Genomic DNA, 21,179 nt, shown 5'->3' with positions numbered 1-21,179 from the left:
GTCAAAAGTTCCGCTAAAGCATATGCCGGCCACTTCTACCCATTTGGTGATCAAGCTTATTGGTCAAACGAGCCATTTTTAATGGTTGCTAACAAGGAGTATATCCGTAAAATTTGGGTTAACGCACGAACTTAGATTCACAATCAAGTGGATGTCAATGATGGGACGTACTCTCGTAGGTGCTCTACGTGTAAGGAGTTTGGCCATGATAAGCGTTTGTGTAGCCTACGAGGCCGTGGTAGTGCAAGTATGTCTCGTAGTAGAAGTGCCTCTCGTACTTGATGTATTGTTTTAAATATTTTGTTATTATAAATAATGATGTATTATTTGGTTATTGCAATGAATTATTTTGAACCTCTTATATTGGATGAATTATTTTTTAATATAATATTTTTATTTGTACATTAAAAAAAAGTAATGCCTTGACTAAAAAATAAAACACGTAAAACAAAACCTTATAAAATAAAAGACTTAAACATAAAGATAACAAGATTCAAACAAACAAAACTTTCTTCGGGGCACTTGACAACCCCTAAAATGACGATCCAAACGTTTAGGTAAACTTGATGTAATGAGGCGACATTATTGTCCACAAAAAAAGATATCAAGTTCTATATCAAATATTAATATTTTGAAATTTTGAAATATGACTAATCTTTGGTCAAAGTATGAAAAAAAAAAGTAAATTTGAGAGCTTTAAAACTGTGTGGAAAAAAATATAACACCTATTGCGCACTAATGTAGTGCACAAAGGGTACTTCGGTCACTTTTTTTTTTATTGGGATATTTTGGTACCTTTGGTCATTTTTTGGTTCATTTAAGTTGCGGACTCAAGAAAATTATGACGTAAAGCTCTGTGAAGCCAATACATTAGAAATTCAACAGGACTATGTAGCAAGATTGTCATAATGATCCCATCTGTCCTCCAAATAGGCAAATGATGAGATTGCTCCAAGTTCAAGTACGCGAAATAGAATAGCAGCACACTAAATATAATTTGATCATCCCTGTAAATATAAAACAATATATTATATATTCATATAAATTACCGACCTCCGTCGTCGTGAGATCGGTATTTTACAATTTTTGCAAAATATTTGCAGAAACCCGACCTCATCGAATCAGTAATTTGTAATTTTTGGGAAAATACTTGCAGAAAACCGACCTCATGAGGTCGGTAATTTGCAATTTGTAGAAAATTTTGCATAAAACCGACCTCATGAGGTCTTTCAATTTCTTGAAAATATTTGCAGAAAACCGACCTCATGAGGTCGGTAATTTGCAATTTGTAGAAAATTTTGCAAAAAACCTACATCATGAGGTCAGTAATTTGTAATTTCTGGGAAAATTTTGCGTCAAACCGACCTCATGAGGTCGTTAATTTTCAATTTCTTGAAAATATTTGCAGAAAACCGACCTCATGAGGTCGGTATTCTGCAAAAAAAAAAAATGGTAGGATCTAGCTGCTATTCCATGCCCCCCTGTCAAGATGAAAACAATTTTAGATTCAACTAAAACCAGCTCAAATAGCTGCCAACAATTCACCAAACTACTACAAATACATAAAACATTAAGGTACTTCAACAAACACATATATTACAATCACCAATACATCAAATTCAATTCGAAACTACTTCAAAGTTAAATCAAAACGTCATTCAAACATTCACTAGAGACATTAAGCTACTTCAACCTTCGCAAACATCAACACAACATTAAACTACTTCAACCTTTGCAAACATCTACAAAACATTAAACAAGTCTACATTAAGTTAGTCTACAACATTAGACTACTTCACCCCTCGCAAACATCCACAAAACACTTACACAATCCACAAATCCACCACAACATTAACATTCAAACATGCCTTTGTGTGTTTGACACGTGACTCCCATCATCATCCGCACCACTAGATTGAGTATGGGGGTTACGAGCATCATCAGGATACGACAGAATCCCCCTCGAAGCAAGTAGTGCGTCTAATTGGGCCCTCATGCCGTCAAACTGCACGTCCCTCCGCCTCTCCCTTTCCTCTAAGGCTTGTAGTTGGCTAGATAGCTCGGCAATATTTATCTCCATGGCCATAGCACTCACTCTATCAAACGACTCGGTATTGGAAGAATGTAGGCCTTCCAGGGGCGACCGGTATTGACGAAATGCACGATGTGGCATTCCGTAAGCTGTGCCAAACCTAGTGGGACCACCAACACTCCCAAGCCACCTTTCCTCCATTTATTCTTTTATCAGCTGTGTGTCGGGTGGCTGAGTACGAAGAAACTCCGCCTTTGAATATTGATATTGATTCTGAAATTAGAAGGTAAAATTAGCAACCAACTTAAATCTCGAATTCAACAAAAAAACTATCAAACATTTAATAAACAACCAAAATAGAAAATGGTTGAAATCAATATTACTAACAATTCAACTAAAACATAGTTGAAATCAATATTACTAAAAGGATTGCACATCCTATTTGTTGGCTGCATTTGTAGTTCTTCCTTTCAACATGTTCTAAACTTGGGTGGCACATCCTATATGCCAGCTCAAACCATTATTCAGTTTACTTCAATGCCATATACAAACTAGATGAAGTAGATGAAATTACATCTTATGTCTGTTGATTGATATAGAGAAGCAACTACACTGGTGAAATCAATCAGCTATGCATTAACCAATCAGTTTTCAAGTAAGTCACTCGCTACAGACAACTCAATCTAACAAACCAAAATATGAAAAATAAAAGGAAGCTTAAGTAGGTCTTCTCAGCCCGTTCCTCACACCACCGGTCTGGATCATTAGTGTTTTCCTTCTTCTTCACGTGAGTGATCTTGAACGCCTCATCTTGAGGCACTGGCGTCCCCCGTTTTAGTTCCTGCAAAAGAATAAATTGATTAGACATAAATACAATAAAGTAAATTCACAATCCTTCAAGTATACTTAAGGTAGACTTGCCAGCTTCCTCCTCACGGCCTCTTGGCTCATAGCCCCACTAGTGTGTAGGGAGCCACCCTTCGTCGAATTTTTAGCCTTCTTCCCTATGTCACTCAATTGTAAGAATCTTTCATTAGTTGCCTAGTAATGCAGTAGCTTGGCATATTTTTCAGGAAGGATCCATGTAGGCTTCTTGTTAGATTCACGAACCCTTCCTAACATGTCACATAGTAAGCGCTGAGCTTTCTTCTTGAAGTTTTGAGTTAGCTGCTTCTCATGTTCCGGGCGCCAGAAACATTTTTCCTGCAATGAAAAGTAAATGAGTTTATTAATAAGGAATCGATCAATATAAGCGGAGTGTTTAAATAAAAATACTAAATGCATATACCTTAAATGCATAATAGATCTGTCTCTGGCGATTTGGTGACATCTGGCCCCAAGTAGGTGAGTCTTTAAATAGTTTTTCTATCTCATCTGTAAGGAGTCTTGAAGTTTTGTCTAGTAACCAACTACCAAAAATATAAAATTAAACACTTAGAAATGATTTGGTGCATAATCTTTGGATAAAGGCAACTGGTGATAGGAGTGCTTCTAAGTGCATCAGTTACTTGGTGCATCACATTGAGTACAGTTGTCAGCTTTTGTGTGGGAGAATTTTTACAAAAACTGCACTGTTCACTTGTAGCAAGCACAAGAGTAATATTGAAAAATTTGTGCAAACATGGTTTAGAGTGGTTTCTGGTAGTTTGGATTCAGGCAGCAGAATTTGTGATTTGTAGAGATGCAGACTTGCAAAATTTGCATTATGGATGGTTCTGCTATTTAGAGTTGAGATGTTAGGAATTTTGTTCAAAGTTTCTTGCCTTTACTGTTCAATTGATTCTATTTGCACAGAAAATGGTATGGAACTGGTACAAATAGTGGCCTGGTATTATCTCGTTGATCCAGTTTATACAGGAAATGATTTGGGATTTATATATAATTCTTTTGATACTGAAACTTGTGCTAATGGGGGTACAAGGTTTGGTTTCATGGTTGATCAGACTAGTATACAAAAGTAGGCATCAAAACAGTGCTACAAGTTTGGTGTTACTGCTTACTTCAGTTGAAAATTTTGAAGGCAGTAGGGGTAAAACTGGACACTACGGGAAAGTTTGTGTGTCACTCTGGTCACTTTTCAGGTTCTCAAATGTAGGTTGGTCCTTGCAGTTGGCTGCAGATACACTAAGTTCAACCATGATCCTTTTATTGACCATTTCCTAGTGTGTGGTATTAGCACCATGTGCTCTACTGAGGGATGGACAATAGAGGGAAAATGTGCTGATATTAGGTGGTTTCATGGCATGAGCAGGATACTTATTGCAACAGTATATCAAGGGAAGCAGCAGATATCAAACATTATGGAAGATACACAATATAATGCAGTTGACTTGGGCCATGATTGGACAAGATTTGGAATCACATGATCAAACGATTCATGCAAATTTTTCGCAGCTGCAGCAATGCAAAAGCACAGTTCCAAGAATTAATGTTCAAGCCATCTATTGGTCAAAATCTGGTTTTTAAGAGCATTGATGTCAGATTTTTATCTAGTTTCACTTATCTCTTAAAATTTCTAGAACCAACTTCGGACATCATATAAGACTTAAGTTGGTCGTTAGTTTAATTCTTGCATTTTTTATTAGCCAGCTTGGCTACATTTGTAAAGACTCTTTATTTGCTTGTTTTGAGAAACATTTATAAAATTAGCCCTAGGCACCGAAAATGCCTAGTGGACTTTGCTTTAAAAAAAAGAAAAACATAAACAAAAAAACCTAGTAGAAGGAAACTCATACCCGTATCCCGCAGGCTCGATGATGAGTCGCCCTGATGAGTCATAAGATTCCAGTTGTGGAGCACGTACACCTCCAGGTAAGTCATTTGCGGTAGGAGTGTGAGGCGCAGAACTACTTTCTCGAAGGTCAGGACCCGTAATCTCGTACTGTTCAGTAGATGATGGAGAATGATGTGATGCAATCGGGCTAGGAGTGGCCGTCAGAGTACCACTAGACGTAGCCCGCTGAGATACGGAAGTATACCTAGTGAAGCCCTGTGGGGTAGGATAACCTGGGGTGGACATCATCGAGGGGCTCGGGGAGGCGCCTCAGTAAAGCCCTGGCGTGGAGCCATATAGGGCCGACCAAAGCTATATGGAGGTGGAAGACTATATGCAATACCGTTCATGAGGGGATCATGAGGCAATGGAGCACCGCGTGGTGGGAGACGTGGCGACGGGCTTCTATCTCTAATCACAAGGTTTTGTGGTGGTCTCTGGGAACCCCCGTCTCCTTAGCCTTCTTTGTTTTCTTACCCTTCTTTTCACCTGACATCCATACAATAATATATGTAAGTATCGCAAATATAAATTAATAGAAAAGAAATACATAGTAGTAGTAATACATGTTTGTTACTCTAATACTTTATTATTGTATCTCTACTACAAATCAAGCATTTTACGTTTATGACATTTTCTAGCGATCATATTAGGATATAAGCTATGCAATTTTCTCGATTATGATTTTCCATGTGCTACTTTTTTGTTCCTTTTTTTTTTATAGCTGTTGCTAACTTCATCAATGCATGACTATGCAAAGCATCTAAACATTAACTGCAATTTGATATTTTAAAATGTTGCATCTACTCTAACATATAAATCCAAAAAAAAAATGGCAGAAGAAAAAGTGATAGTGAAAATTGAGAGAAATGAAATAAAACTAAGGAAAGAGAGAATGGAATACCTCCTTTCAGATCAGATGGTTTAAGGAATATTGATGCACTAATATTGTGAAGGAACTGGTTGTTGCAGATCCTAAGAGTCTACATACTAATAATAAGTTTGCAGAGATTGTGGATTCTGGACAACTGGTGTGGAAAAAATTATTGAGAAATCTCTGAATGTTCATGCTGAGCAAACAACAGAATGTTCAGCCTGAATCTAATTCAAATACAAAGAAGCAAACTCAAGAGGTGCAGAGTGTTTTTAAAAATCAGCAACAGGTTTCACATGCTATTTCTGTCAACTTGCAATTTATACTTCAAAAAAGCAGAACCAGATTGTGCAACATGATCCTAATGCAAATACTAAGAAGCAGCAACAGGTTACATTTTTAAAGAAACAAGGAAATCTAGATTCATGTTAAAGCAACAGGTTACAGTTTATACTATTGTACAGTCGCATAAGTTCCCTCAATTAAACAATAAGCACACAATGAAACTACTTTGGGCTCTTACTTTAAGTATTACACAAAAGCAAACCAGGAGAAATCAGTTTTAAGAGTAAATTAGTACCCAAAAAAAAATATCTACTGCTAAATACAAATCTAGCACCAAATTTAGCACCAAAACTGTTTCCTGAACAAGAAACTGATGAGGAAGTCAATAAAAATGAGGAAACTCAAGTCCCAAGTTCTGAAGATAAATGCAAGCAAGTGGCAGATTCAAAAAATATGCAGGAACCAGTGAAGGGCAAACATAATGCAACTGAAGATACGGGCAAGCAAGTTGATGATTCAAATAATATGCAGGAGCCTGTCAAAGGCAGATATAATGGAAGGCAGTCCAATTATAAGTATGCAAATTATAGATTCAGGAACCATGTCATTAAGGTACTGGATAGTGGTAAAGTTAATGGCAATGTTAAGGATTTACACAAATGGCAAACTAATAAGGGGAAGAAGCAGATTAAAAGTAATGGTGGAATTAATGTGGAGAATGGAAAAATGCTTCTACTTCAGGACAGCCTAATAATGATGAAGAGGAGGTGATAGAGGAGGAAGTCAATAAACAGGTGGTTGATTCAAATGTGGAAAAAACTGTTTCTCTGAATGTTGCTCCAACTGCATCTGTTTCAACCTCTGTTGTGGATCTGCAGCAAACTAATATAGCTGAGGATCAGCATCAATTAGTTGCAGCATCAGGAAAATCCTATTTTTTTAGTAGTGATAATTGCAATAACATTGACACAAAATGTTATGGTTGGACATACATGTATGGGTGAAAGGAGAATATAGAAACTACTTACAAGTGGTATGGACAAGGATTCAATAGAAGCTAGTGTAACTCTAGGAATTGGCATCCTCATCGACTCATCTGCTCGCAGCCTATTCTTCTTCCAGTGCATGTTTTCCTGCAATCGCTTTGAAACTAATCTTTCTACAACATACTACTCCAGACATATGCTTGCAGAAGATGGATTTTCTGTGAAAAGAGTTTATAATAAGGATTTATGAACAGCTAGCTCTCACACAATGATAGGCAGGTCCAATCTTCACCAGATGGATGTTTTTGTGTATTCGAGAAAAGGGACCGTTATAAGGTGGAATAGGTCTTTGAGTTGAAAAAATAATATGATTTCGTTCTTACAAGTACACCACTACGGTTTCAACTTTCTTGTCACTGAATTATAGCGTAGTACTACTAAATGTTGCTTAAAAGACTAGCTCTCCCACACCCACACCCCTGTTGATTATTTAGTTAGTTCACATTATCCATTCAGGTCAATTCGTGTTTAGGTAAGATAATTAGACCCCACCAGCTGGCTTAATTCCTAGCTCAAATTTGGCAACTTTCCTGATCGTGACTGATCATAGAATCAATAACATTATTACCCTCTAACTAGGCACTAAGCTTTCAACAAAGATTAATGATAGTCTAGCGGTGTCCTTCATCAAAACAAAAAACAATTATAGTCTAGCGGTGTCACCCACTAACTCTGGTACTTAATGATGACATGTCTCAAGTCTTGCCTGTCGAGATATGTTGAAGTACAAATTGTGCTCTCTAACATGATATTGGTCACGAGAGTAGGCACTTAACTTTATGAAATCGATCAGAGGCATGCATGTCAAGGTATAATTAGACACTAAAAATAAAAGTGTAATCTATCTAACCATTTAAACTTTTAAATGAGTTGGTCACACACTTCAACACCAACTAATTTAGGAACTGATCGAGCGTGTTTCCTAGTTGGTGAACATGTTGGATGAGAATGGCAATACATGCCCAAACACATTCTTTGTATAAGACAGCTCCTCCAGACTTAATTTGGTAACAGATTTTGTCTTAATTTGGTAACAAATTCTGTCTTAATTTGCGCAGCCCAGGAATATTATGTCAGTAAGTCAAACAGAGAACAAAAGAGAGAGGGGCCAACCAGCAAATAAGTAGAAACAAATGAGGAAACTCAAGTCCCAACCTCTGTTGTGGATCTGCAGCAAACTAATATAGCTGAGGATTAGCATCAATTAGTTGCAGCATCAGGAGATTCAACTGCTTTAGAAATAGCAACACCTATAAATAATGCAGTAGGTGTTGATGCTGCAGTTGTGCCTTTTGTTCCAGTGATGGAGGGAAGTATTAGGAAGCAGTTGAATGGTAATTTAGCTAATTTGTCTACTGCAAAAAATAGTACTGCTGGTGTTAATGTACAAAAACAGTTGGTTGCATTTACTGGTGTCTCAACTGTATCTGGTGTAGAGAAAACTTGCAACAACAAAATGAGAAAAAACAACAACAATAACAACAATAGCAAATGTTACAGAATCATAGAACTAGGTATAGGTTTATGCTTCTCTATCCCAAATGGAAAAAGATGATTACAGATCATTGATCTAATTTTTGACCTTATTGTTCTTCTTCTTTTTTTGACCTTATTCTTCCCACAATGACAAGTATGGGGTCAGTCACATGAAAATTGCCAACCTTGTGACTAATCTGTAGAAAGTAATTTTTAGTGAAGTTACATTAAGGCACCAAAAACAAACATGAACAGATGAACCAAGTTACGGAAACATCATACATTATAGTTGGAAGTTTATCATCTAGATGCTATGCAATCTTCCATAGCTTAAGCAAAGAAATCAGACCACTGAGCAATTTGTATAGTTTTGCCTGACCAAAAAAGATCAAGTTTTTGTTTTTGTGGGTACTTGTCAAAGAAAATAATGTTCCTGTGAAATGGTTTTTATGCATCTTCCCTGTGTTTTTTCTATTAGGATAGTAACTTCAGGAAATTTGCAACAACAAAATGAGATACCTGCAGGTCTTGCTAATGAGGAGAACAACTTTGTATCTCCATCTAAAGTTGTTGAGATATGTGAAAATATCCAGAACAATGTAAAGGATGATTTTACTGGGGAAAAAACAACTGCAGGCAGTCAGGAATTTAACAAACCACCTGCAAATCATACAAGGAGTAAGGGAGGTAGCTTGGTTATTGTAGATAATGCAAGTCTTAAAGTTCAAGTTCAGGAGAGTAGTAGCATTAATCATCAGCTTGGTACTACTTGTAGTACTAATTTGCAGAAGCAAATTGCTTTGGTGTCAAGTGCAACTGGGAATGCAAAGAATCAGGTGCAGGAAAAGGAAAATACAGACATTCAAAACACAAGCACTGCAGGTCCTAAATAGAAGCAGCATGGTACTAATTTGCAGATTTATAGCAGCATGGTAATATTTCTTCAAGTTCCAAGAGTAAAGCAATAGTACCAGATGCTAAAAAACAGAATCAGATGGCTATTCCAAACACTCAAGGGCATCTGCGGGTGGCTATTCCTAAGGGAGATGGTACTAGCCTTAGGCCCAAAATGCCTAGTGAACTTTGACAAAGCAATACTAGTGATTATGTTAAATGTAAGACATACTATTAAGACTTAAATGCTTTTGTTATCCTATTAACACTGCAAGTAATCTAAAAGAATAAAATAGAAGAAAACACTACATGAGGGGTCAAACGTCAGATATTTCATTTGAGAATGGTACATTCATCCATGTTTACAATTCCAAAATTTGCAAAACCCTGTTCATCTTAGAAGGATTCAAGAAAGTCTGGTAAAGTTTCAGCTCATAATTTCAGATATAATGTCAAATCCATGCAAGAAGCAGAACCAGGTCATAGCAAATCCTGGAACTCAACAAGCTATCAGAGGGGAAAATTCATAAAACGTACCACTACACCATCAAGATTGCCAAGTGCATTACCCCTCTCAGATCTCTAAAATGTTGAAATGGCTCAAAAAATGTCTTCGTTGAGGTATCTGAAAGGAAGAATCAACATAAGGATGTTTTTAAAAGGTTAAGGAGGAAGAATAAAGACACACAAAAATGTAATTTCGTAAAAGTTTCCAACTTCAAAACACTGATAGTATTCAAAAACCGAGTAATAAAGCTAAACCATTCCAGATAGAACCTATAAATAGGAAGTAAACAATCAGCTACTAATTTCAAACATGTAAATAAAATATGTAAGTATAAAAAAACACTTACTAATTGCTATTAATCCTCATCCCCATCCCCATCTCCCTCTTCTGACCATTCTTTCTCATCAGTTGTTTCGTTTTCATTATTACATTCATTCACCTCTGCATTTATTTCTTCCAATATGTGTTCTGCATGCTCTAAATCATCTTCTAACTCATTGTCAACTGTTTGGTGAACAACTGATATGTCGTCATCCTGGAACGCAACAGGCAACACATTCTCCACTTCCACTCGACCCACAGGCTTGACTTTAATTACCACCCACCAAGCAGACTTATCTGGACGCAAGGGATAAGGAGCATAGTACACTTGTCTAACATTTTGTGCAATAATGAAAGGATCATAAACCGCATACTCCCTCGTGTGGTTTACTTCTATGATGTTATACTGCTCAAGTACCCTTGTACCTCTATTTAGGGTTGGATCAAACCACTTGCACCGAAAAAGTACAATTCTTTTTTTGCCACCACCAGAATATTCCAGTTCTAGGATCTCCTTAATTACACCATAATAATCGACCCCGGCTTGGTTTCCATCCCCTCCTTTAACCCAAACCCCGCTGTTGTTAGTTTTCATATGCTTAGATCGTTCTTCGGTAGTAAATTTGAAACCATTTACCACATATTTGTCCATAAAATAGACCATACCGGGTCCCCAAGATATGTCCTTTAAATGTTGGTCATGGTAATCATATTCTGTACTGTAAACCTATTAATAGTTAAGAAATAGTAAGTTAGCAGTAATATAATGTGCACTTTTTAAATTATATTAGCTTTGTGAAAAGGCTGTAACACTTACATAATCGTTAAACCACTTCCCAAACTGGTCGTACACTTTTTCAACGCCATTTAAATGCACAAAGTAACTGTCCAACAAAATGGAGTTTGAGTTAGTTGTTATGCCTTGTACTTGGATATTTAGTGCAAAATGATAACAACTTACTCATAATATCGTTGAACTTCCGGGAAATTCAACAAGATATGTATCGATGCAGATTTAGACTCCATATCATTAAATTCTCTTGTACGTTTTTTTGAACCTGAACCCGGTCGATTGAAGATTGATATCGGCTTTGCTAAAGCATCATTCTCACCTCCTTCATAGTGCCGATTGGGTCTGTTTCGCAAGCATGCCACATCATCCCCAAAGTAGTAAGAACAGAAATGAGTTGTTTCCTTAGCAAGATAGGCTTCGCAAATTGATCCTTCAACTCTATGTTTCTGCTTGATACCCCGTTTAGACTTGCCAATAGTTCTGCATAACATTATTTTAAGCGTGATTTTTTTAAAAATAAATTGGTAGAGAGAAATAAATAAAAATTTACACTTATTACCTCTCGAAAGGATACATCCAACGACAATGAACTGGGCCACCGAGCCGAGCTTCCTCCGCAAGGTGAATTGAAAGATGTTCCATCACATCGAAGAATCCCGGTGGAAGAATTTTCTCCCACTTACTTGTTATTACAGGAATATTCTGATGCATCCAATCCAGGGTGTCTACCCTCAATGTGCTGGAACACAAGTCTTTGAAGAACAAACTAATTTCAGTCATAGGCTTCCAGATTCGGGTGGGCAAGCTACTAAATGCAATGGGGAGTAAAGTTTCCACGAAAACATGACAATCATGGATTTTCGTCCCATGTAACTTTCCTTGCGCCATATCAACACGTTTTTCCAAATTTAATGCATACCCATCAGGCATCTTCAAGTTCTTAACCCATTGACAAATCTTTCGTTTATGATCCATTGTGAATGAATAACTAGCCTTAGGCTTGAAGACCCCGTTCCGTTTGTCCTGCAACCATAACTCTTTACGCATACAATATTCCTGTAAGTCCAATCTAGCCTTTGGATTATCTTTTGCTTGCCCTTGACATCCATTACTGTGTTGAATAAATTATCAAACTAATTTTTTTCAATGTGCATGACATCAAGATTATGCCAGAGAAGATTATCCTTCCAATATGGTAACTCCCAAAATATGCTCTGTTTGGTCCATTTATGTGCAAGCCCATACCCATCGAACTTGTACGGTGGTTCTTCATTAACTTTTGAAAAGTTCTCAACCCTCTCCCAAATTTCCTCTCCTGGAAGTCTTGGAGGTGGATAGTTTCGTTCAATTTTGTTCTTCCTAAATGCATTTTTCATACTCCTACACTCATGATCCATTGGCAAGAATTGACGGTGACAATCAAACCATGAATTTTTTTTTCCATGCTTTAAAGTGAATGATTTAGTATTCTCCATGCAGTAAGGACAGGCTAACTTTCCAGCAGTCATCCACCCAGACAACATTCCGTAGGCAGGAAAATCATTAATAGTCCATCTTAAAGTGGCCCGCAAATTAAAATTCTGCTTAAGAGAAACGTCAAACGTCTCAACCCCTTCAACCCACAACATTTTCAACTCATCAATCAAATGTTGCAAGTATACATCAATCAAAACTTTTGGATTACGTGGGCCAGGAATGATGCAATTAAGGAATATATATGGACTAGTCATACACAACTCAGGTGAAGATTATATGGTGTTAAGAAAACAGGCCAGCAAGAATATGGTGTAGCAGAAACAGAATGTGGAGCGAATCCATCGGAACATAAACCCAACCTAATGTTCCATGGTTCAGCCGCAAAGTTTGGATATGTTGCGTCAATATGTTTCCAAGCCTCTCCGTCTGATGGATGACACATAACACCAGGCGTCCTTCTATTTTCACTGTGCCATCTCATATGAGGAGCGGAGCTATTTGATGCGTACAACCTCTTTAACCTTGGTATAAGAGGTAAGTAATGCATCACCTTAACGACAACCCTCTTCCCGCTATGAGTCCGCTTAAAACGAGCTCTTCCACAAAACTTACAAGATTCTAGACCTTTGTCATCCTTATAGTATAACATGCATCCATTTTCACAACAATCAGTTCTCATCGACGAGAGTCCTAACTTAGACACTAATCTTTTTGCCTTATAGTAGTTTTCAGGTATCTCTAATTTCGGGTCAACTAATTCATGTATAAGGCCAATCACAACATCCATTACACCTTGAGGAACATTCCAATCTGCTTTGATGCTTAATAATCTAACAACAATAGAAAATTAAGAGTGGGGACTCCCTTCATATAAAGGCCGACTAGCATTTTTCAATTGTTCAAAAAAAACGACTAGCTTCTTCATTTGGAGCTTCTTCATCATGGTTACCAGATTCAAAATCGGAATGCATCCCATAAGCATCTTGAACCATGTCGTGCATTCTAGAATTTTGGACATTAGGTTCCACCGACCTACTACTTTCACCAACAACAAAGTTTTGAAATCTACCAAAACTACTATTCATTTCTCCACGATTAGTCTGCACTGTATAATCTTTTTCAAAGCCGTCTTTATAGAGATGAAGCCTAACAATCTCTGGTTTCTTGTAATTCATACATTGACATTTCACACTAGGGCACCTAACCAAGCCATGAATTTGAAAAGTTTCAAGTGTCATTGCATAGTAAACAAAAGCATCAACACCGTCTACAAATTCTTGCCTCATCCCCCCTCGGCCGTCGTTTGTCCTATTATACATCCAACTACGAGATTTCATCTACACAAACGGTACCAAATTTGAAATTGTTAAGGAACAAATTCAATGAATAATTTAATTCAATGTTCAAAACCCAAATCACCAGTTTCCCTAATTAGCAAATTAAAGCTTCAGACTAGGAAAAATTAACTAGGACAATTTAATCTAATAAAATTTTAAAATTAATTATCATTTATTTACTTTTTCCATCCTTTACTGACTAATATTTTTGGAATAGTAAAGAGCGTCATGATTCTGGACTTATTCTTGAATTTTCATAAAGAAAAGAATCATAGCCTGAAGACTACTTCGGTACTCCATTTTTTTTCTCTACAATTCAACAACTTTAATATCCTTCATTAATTATTTTCTTTTTATATTGATTTTTTTTGTCAAAGTCCTACACGAACTTTACTAATATGACAAAATGGTCTACTGTTTTGGCCAGTTAATGATGCCATCATGCCCCAAATAAAGTTGTACAAAACAATGGAAGACAAAAGACAGCAAGATAACAATTACGGCGTTTCTAATTCCAAATTACATTAAGCATCAATTCAACAATTAAAATAGAGAAAGCACATTTTGAGATAGGAAAATACATACCAGAAAGATTAAGGATGTTGTCTACTGATCGTCAAAGTTGTCAATAGAGGCAGCACAATGATCTTCTAAATCAAGCACAAACAACTGAGAAAAGAAAAGGGAAGATTGGGTCAATTCTCTCCAAGACTCAAACATTTTAGTTAGAGTAACAAAAAAAGGGGAAGTAACTTTGGGAATTAAAACGAAAGAGGAAATTAGTGAATCAAAGGAGAAATTAGGGCTTACCTAGAAGATGGAAAATGAAGGTGGAGAACATTGGAAAAAGAGAAGGGCGTGAGATATGGGGAAAATGAAGTGAAGAAAGTATGAGAGCGTAGAAAATGGGGGAGAGATTTGGAAGAAGTAGTCAATTAGGCAAACTCTTTTTTCAATGTCATATCTGAAACAAGCTTTTTTCAGCTGGGTAGGGACGGCGGCGGCGGCTGGCAGGAATGATGGTGACGTTGTCGGAGTTATTAGGATTAGAGAGGGGGGGGGGGGGCAGAGAAGGTGAGAGAAAAGAGATAGAAATGGGAAAGAGACGGGTTAACTGGGTTTGTCTTGATTTTATTAGACTGAGTAATTATACCGACCTCATGAGGTCGGTATATTTAATAATTTTATTTTTAATTTAAAATAATACCGACCTCGTGAGGTCGGTATTCTTTTAAATTAAAAATAAAATTATAATATATTTAGCATCAATTAAATTTCCGACCTAGTGAGGTCGGTACATTATTTTTTCAAATTTTGGTACAATATTACCGACCTCACCAGGTTGGTTTATTTTTAAAAAAATTAAAAAATAAATATTATGGCTTTACCGACCTCATGAGGTCAGTTTTTTTCCGACCTCAACTGAGGTCGATTTTTTGAGGTCGGAGAATCCTGTTTTTTTAGTAGTGAAAATGATTATAGTTAATACTAAGGGTAAATTAGGAACTAAGTAATAAATTATATCTTAATTTTTCAAAGTAGTCAAATAAAAATGGACATCTACTTTTAGTATAGTGAACTAGTAAAAATTGTACGGAGGAAGTAGAAGATATCTATAAGTAAAACAAAAAACATATATTTCTAGATAGGATTTTATATTATGTCCTACTTATGTGATCATAGTCAGCTCAATGAATGAAATAGCTTTAATAATGCAGTAAGCGGTTTACTCTCAATCCATTTTATTTGTCACTTCAACCAAAGAAGTAAGATCAAAATTTATCAATTTAGAAAACTAAAAAGACACTACTTAATTTTAGTCCACCCTTACTATCTATATCTGTATCTATATATACTATTTTTTAAAGCATGAATATAAATGTTGATTGACCAAAATATTCTTTAAATATTAAACGACTTTTTCACCCTTTATGAGTTCTAATCCTTTTTCTTTTTTAACATACTTCATAATTCATAAACCTAAAAAAAACTCAAAACACGTTAGGAATACTCTTTTGAGAAATAATCCTACGTATTACTAGGAACCTAACTAACTATAATTACGAAATAGTTTCACGTGCATTGGATAGATGTGCAAGATCCAAAAGCAATTTGCTTTGGAATTTTTTTCGCCTGTTATAAACGCTAAATACAATTTTTATTAACATTTTAAAAATATTTGACATTGAGGGCAATAACATACAAGTCTATCGTTGGAAATTAAACTAAATTGTAATATTCAAAAACTAATTTTTTTCTTCAAATAAATAAATAAATTATATATTAGATAAAATTGTAATATTTAAAGTTCTTTTAATGTTTGGATGTTCAACTAAAATATAGAATCCTAAAGCTAAGCATACTTGACTTTGTTTTAAAAAGTTTAAGCTAGTTCAGGACTCTTCCTTCTCAGTATTGGATAATTTGATCAGACACGAGTATTACTTTGAATTATTATGTAATCTAAATGGTAGTTACGTTGAAAGTTAAAAAAATTCTTAGCAATTAACCCAAAATTTTGTTAACAAATGAATCTTCAAGGAAATTTATTGATTGATTGTATATATATATACGTGCAATTATAATCAACTGAATATCAATGTTCAATTATTAATGTGCAACGCACATTCGTAGAGACCCTTTATTATTTTATTAATTTGGTCAAAAACAGGGTCTGATAGAATTCTGGGACCAGCTCCTCAACCCGATCCATAATGAAAGCCCGCTCGTGAAGCAGACCCTTGGTCTGCTGCTCCATGTAATGCCTCTTACAAGCATGTGAGGGGAACTTGACATATGCGGGAGGAGCTAGGGGTTGTTGTTGTTGTTGATCCACCATAGTAAAGTGAGAGAGATAACCTGAAAAAGTGAAAAATAGAGTTAGAATAATGTGGTACAAAGAGTTAGCGATGATAGAACATGCATGGAATATTAGAAAAAGCCTAAATTTTGTTTCTTCCTGAAGCAGCTCTGCTGTGGCGGTGGTATAGCCGCTGTAGCGAAGATGCTATAGCGGTAAGAGGGTCGTTATAGCGGACAAGACGTCGCCATAGCGGTGCCTCGTCGCTGTAGCGGGCTCACTATAGCAAGTAGGTCACCACTATAGAGGCCACCTCCCAAACCAGAAGGGCCACTCCCAGCAATCGATCCATCGCTACTGCGGTACCGCTGTAGCGGTGGAAGGACCGCCGTAGCAGACCCACCTTCTCTAGTCAGAAAAATTCCTATCCCAAACTTTTTCAAACCCAAAATTTTCACCATGATTTCCCTATTTTTTGTCAAGGATCAAGTAGTATGATAGCATGCATGACTTTTACAACTTATTCTACCCTATTTCAACTACCATAGTTACCAAAACTTTGAGCAAGAACACCGAAATATTGCACCGCTACAAAACATCCCACCCCAACTTGAAACTACCCCATATTTAGCAGATCTTCAGTATAAAGTGTTGCAAAAACATTTTGAACGTGAAATAACCCTCCATGATCCAAGGAACTGCCTTCCCCAAGAACTAAAAACCCCTTGTTGCCTAGAAAATCGAATTTCTTCCTAATCTAGCAAGTTAAGCATGAAAATTTTGAAATGGGAAGAAATAGACAAGTTATAGGACAGTGAAAGAAAGCACATACCTTGAAATGGCTAGAGATCTGCAAGCTTGTCAAGAAAAGTGAACCTTGGGGTGTAGAGAAAACCCTTTATTTTCTTATCTGATTTTGTGGAGTGTTTGGGAAAATGGAAGGGGTTAGGGTAGTTATAAGGGAGTGGGGAGAGAGATGAGGGGACTGAGTAGTGTATAAGGGGGGATGATTTTCGTGGGGAGAGGAGAAGTTTTCGGTTATAGGGGATGAGTGGGAAGTAGGAGGGGTGAACTGAGTTCACCCCATTTAATTTTTCTTTTGGCTGATGACCGATGCGGGAAGCAATTCGACCGCTGCACCGGTATCGCTATAGCGGTTCTCTGGCAGCTATAGCGGTGGCCTTGGAAAATTTTTGTTCTGTGTTGAAAATTTCCTTGTCCCTATGTTGGTAGCTCAAAATCCTATCTCCTATGGTGTAGGGCTTAGGAAGGTGACCCTTACCTCACCCCACCCCGTTCGGATATGAATGGTGGTTTAATTGGTATCTGGTGTAATGACCCGTCCGGTCGTTATTTAATATTCCACGAGTCCATGGCCAATCTAGGTCAAGGATCGTAAATAATAAGTTCTATGGTGTGTTTTAAGGGTTAAGGGTGGGAAAAATCAATTTCGGAAGGAATTAGAAAAGTGTGGGCTAGGGAAGGGAGCGGACCGTTATAGCGGTCAAGGGACCGCCATAGCGGTACCGCTATAGCGGCCATTCCACTGCCGTAGCGGTCCACGCGAGGCAGTGACCTCGTTTTTGGTTACTTAGTTTATTTTTCTCTCCTTTTTCAATAAAAGACTCCCAAAGGCTGCTCCTAGGGTTCCATATGAAAGAAAAACCCTTGACACTAAAAAAAAGAAACCTTTCTAATTTTCTCCCCACCATTCCCTTTGAATATTACCGCTCATGGATTCGGATGAATCCTAGGAAGACGAGCAATTCATGGAGATTCAATTAGTTGTTCGTCAACAAGGTAGGTTATGGTTTACTTGAGTTAGACTTTGATTAGCGAATCGTATATACTTTTAGAATTGACGGGAGACTGCATGATTAGGTCTTCAGACGTGGAGTTGGGTTGGACATATCCTGTAATGTAACTAAAATCTTGAGTAAATAGTAGCTAGGGTAAAAATGAATAGTTATTAATGTGAGTATTAGTACCACTGAGAGGTATTTCATGTTTAATTTATGCATCCCTAGGAGTAGGTGATTTCCGTCTTTACTTCTGGTTTTATCGAAATATTTCACATGGCTGTCTTTCTTGTAAATAAGAAATTTGTATTGAGAGGACCGAGTAAGTCGGACTAGATCAACGCCCATCAAGGGCATGATTTATGACTTTTTTGATTTATTGCATCATCGCATTGCATTGCACGGGTTCTGAGGAAATACAGGTAGCAAGAAAGGCTTAATATGGGCAATTTCGTTATCTGGTCTTTTGGCTGTTGAGTTGGATACGAGTATTTTATATGATATGGATCCGCGTCCGAGGTTCTTTCTGGAGCGGAGGATTTGTGGCTCGGGTCCGAGGAGTGGATTCGGAATGAGTGGTACATGGACACCATGGGTCCCCTGCAGGTCATGACTACTGAGCAATGACATTAGTTAACATGTATGTACAGTGTGTTTGGGCCCTTGCATCGCATACTGCATTGCATTACATCTCATATTTCTATGTTATGCACATGTGGACTACCGTCATTGGTATTTCTTATTTAGCTTATGATTTCGTTGAGGTCACGTGTGGAGGGATGATTAATGTAAGATAAAAGTAGTAGCGGAGTTTCAAATAGTGAGCCATTCCCTAGGTGCATCGCATTGTAGTAAGTAAAATTGAGTAGGTGAAGTTTACGGACAAAAAAGGTAGAAATCAAACGGTATAATAAGCGTGGAGACGAGAGTTAATAGGTTGAATGGAAGGAAGAGAACTGCTGTGATTAAGCAGAGCACCTGAAATCCTTGGAAATAAAAGAAGCGAGCAGTTAGAGAGGAAAGGTAAGTGGTGAGGGTGTAATAATCTTATTTGAGAATCTTGAGGTTCATTGACTTATTTGCTTATCTTATTGACTTTATTATTGTATTGCGTAAACTAATCTTAGTCGACCTATGATGCTTACCAGTACGTGTGGTGTACTGATACTACTCTTGCTACACCCTTCTTGGGTGTAGATATGTTGCAGGTTTTAGTTGAAGTTTCGTCGTGTGGATTTATTAGGCATTCTCCTATAGCCTCGCTCATCTCACTCCTGGCAGAGGCTGTGTCATTTATTTTGTCTTCTTGTACTATACGAGCTCTTTTACCGGTCTAGACTAGATCCTGGGAATTTCTTCAGTTTTATTGTATTTTAAAACAGAGTCTGCACAAAGCTTTTACTTTAATTTTGTGATTATTAAAACATTGTTGTCGGAACTGTTTAATGTTGGGTTTAGTTGGTAAGGGTTCGCCTACTAGTTTAGTAATATGTTAGGTGCCCGCACGACCCTTGGGTCGGGTCCTGACAAAATGTGAACATTGATCTCATATAGCTATAACTAAGAAATCGAACCACACATAAGTCCTCATATGCCTTATTATGGCAAAGAACTTTTGCGAGGATATATCTTATGAAAGTTATTACTCCATTATTTTTGTGACTTAATATTAAAAACAAACAGTCAACGTAAATTCTTTCATCACGATTCTTCAAATAATTTTCAAATAACACAAAGTACAAATATGATATAAAATATATTATACTCCATCATCTAATTTATTTTTTATAATCTACACATCGAAAACTGTAAAGTATTAATACTGTAAACATTATAATAGACAAAGTGCTCAATGAAATTTAATTTTTAAAGATTCTAGTGACATTTTATCTCCTTTTTAATAATGATTTAAAATTTTAAAAATTAGTAAAATAACATCATTAATTTAGACTGTATCACTGTCCAGCCTCTGTAATTATATAGAGCCTCCTGCTTTCATATCATAAATAAATTGAACGTGTTCCGTAGGGCTTATCAAATAATTCCACAAGTCTGTTTACCCCGGAATCGGATAATCAATTAAATTTGTATGCGGGTATAAGATATGTGCTTGGATCTTGATGTATGTTAGATAGAGAAAATGTGTATGTGAAAGCTCTTTAATGAAACAGCTACTGATGATAATTTGTTATGATAGCAATGGGAAACACTTGATGTAAGAAACACAATAATAATGGAAACAAATGGCCTTGGCCGAATCAAATATTGAGAGAGAGATTGGATATGTGAATTCTTCTATTATAAGTGTTCTTGGAAAGTAAAAGGAACCAACCCCCACAAAGGAGGAAGATATGCCCTATTTATAGTGTCACCTCCATGGGTCTCATACAATGGGAAACAATAAAATAATAATAGCAAGGACAGCTCTGCACGGATTCGGTGGGATTAGACTGACGGCGCCGTCTGACACACGCATGGTAGGTCGTTGACTGTGGCAGGACGCTACTGGCGCGTGGCCCGCATGCAACGGCCACACGGACCAACGGCTACTCGGACAAACGACCATGAATGCTCGGGTCATCAGGCTTGGATGCTCGGGTCACCGGGCTTGGCCACTACGACAACGTCGAAGGCAGACCTATCGGTGCCCCTGCCCAGCACCGGCCCAAGCATTGCCCCGGTCAAGGGCGAATAGTATCCCTCACATTCTCATTCCTTCCTCTGGTTCCTCGTTCCACTGGTTCGCCTCATATCCGGTTTCTACC

General features: G+C 37.2%; 1 protein-coding gene across 15 annotated transcripts; it reads right to left on the bottom strand.

Annotated features, from left to right (window-relative positions):
* Positions 1–2,958: 2,958 nt before the first annotated feature.
* LOC132611433 (uncharacterized) lies at positions 2,959–14,861 on the bottom strand. Of its 15 annotated transcripts, none has more exons than XM_060325868.1 (12): positions 14,626–14,861; positions 14,401–14,484; positions 11,562–13,815; positions 11,171–11,482; positions 11,027–11,093; positions 10,235–10,936; positions 9,918–10,005; positions 8,261–9,146; positions 8,124–8,188; positions 4,768–7,168; positions 3,321–3,441; positions 2,959–3,235 (listed from the first exon to the last, which is right to left on the bottom strand). In XM_060325868.1, exons 3-6 carry the CDS (start codon positions 12,047–12,049, stop codon positions 10,244–10,246), a joined length of 1,560 nt encoding a protein of 519 aa, XP_060181851.1. In that variant the 5' UTR covers positions 12,050–13,815; positions 14,401–14,484; positions 14,626–14,861; the 3' UTR covers positions 2,959–3,235; positions 3,321–3,441; positions 4,768–7,168; positions 8,124–8,188; positions 8,261–9,146; positions 9,918–10,005; positions 10,235–10,243. The 15 variants fall into 15 exon arrangements, 14 of the variants coding, with proteins under 14 accessions (XP_060181851.1, XP_060181850.1, XP_060181843.1 ...); XM_060325867.1 differs by having other exon boundaries at positions 4,768–8,188; positions 8,261–8,365; positions 9,006–9,146; XM_060325860.1 differs by having other exon boundaries at positions 4,768–5,294; positions 5,710–9,146.
* Positions 14,862–21,179: the final 6,318 nt, after the last annotated feature.

Source organism: Lycium barbarum, chromosome 9 (assembly GCF_019175385.1).
Source record: "Lycium barbarum isolate Lr01 chromosome 9, ASM1917538v2, whole genome shotgun sequence".
In the NCBI taxonomy this organism is placed as follows: Eukaryota; Viridiplantae; Streptophyta; class Magnoliopsida; order Solanales; family Solanaceae; genus Lycium; species Lycium barbarum.
Note: the sequence above shows the minus strand (reverse complement) of the source record. Positions and strands in the feature narration are given on the sequence as shown.

Excerpts from the sequence above, each read along its gene's own strand:
- LOC132611433 (XM_060325857.1), bottom strand. The coding sequence starts at position 12,049 with ATGCGTAAAGAGTTATGGTTGCAGGACAAACGGAACGGGGTCTTCAAG. Across the intron at positions 11,094-11,170 it reads GAAGTTCAACGATATTATGA|TTACTTTGTGCATTTAAATG; the intron begins GTAAGTTGTTAT and ends TTTGTTGGACAG. Across the intron at positions 10,937-11,026 it reads GGAAGTGGTTTAACGATTAT|GTTTACAGTACAGAATATGA; the intron begins GTAAGTGTTACA and ends AACTATTAATAG.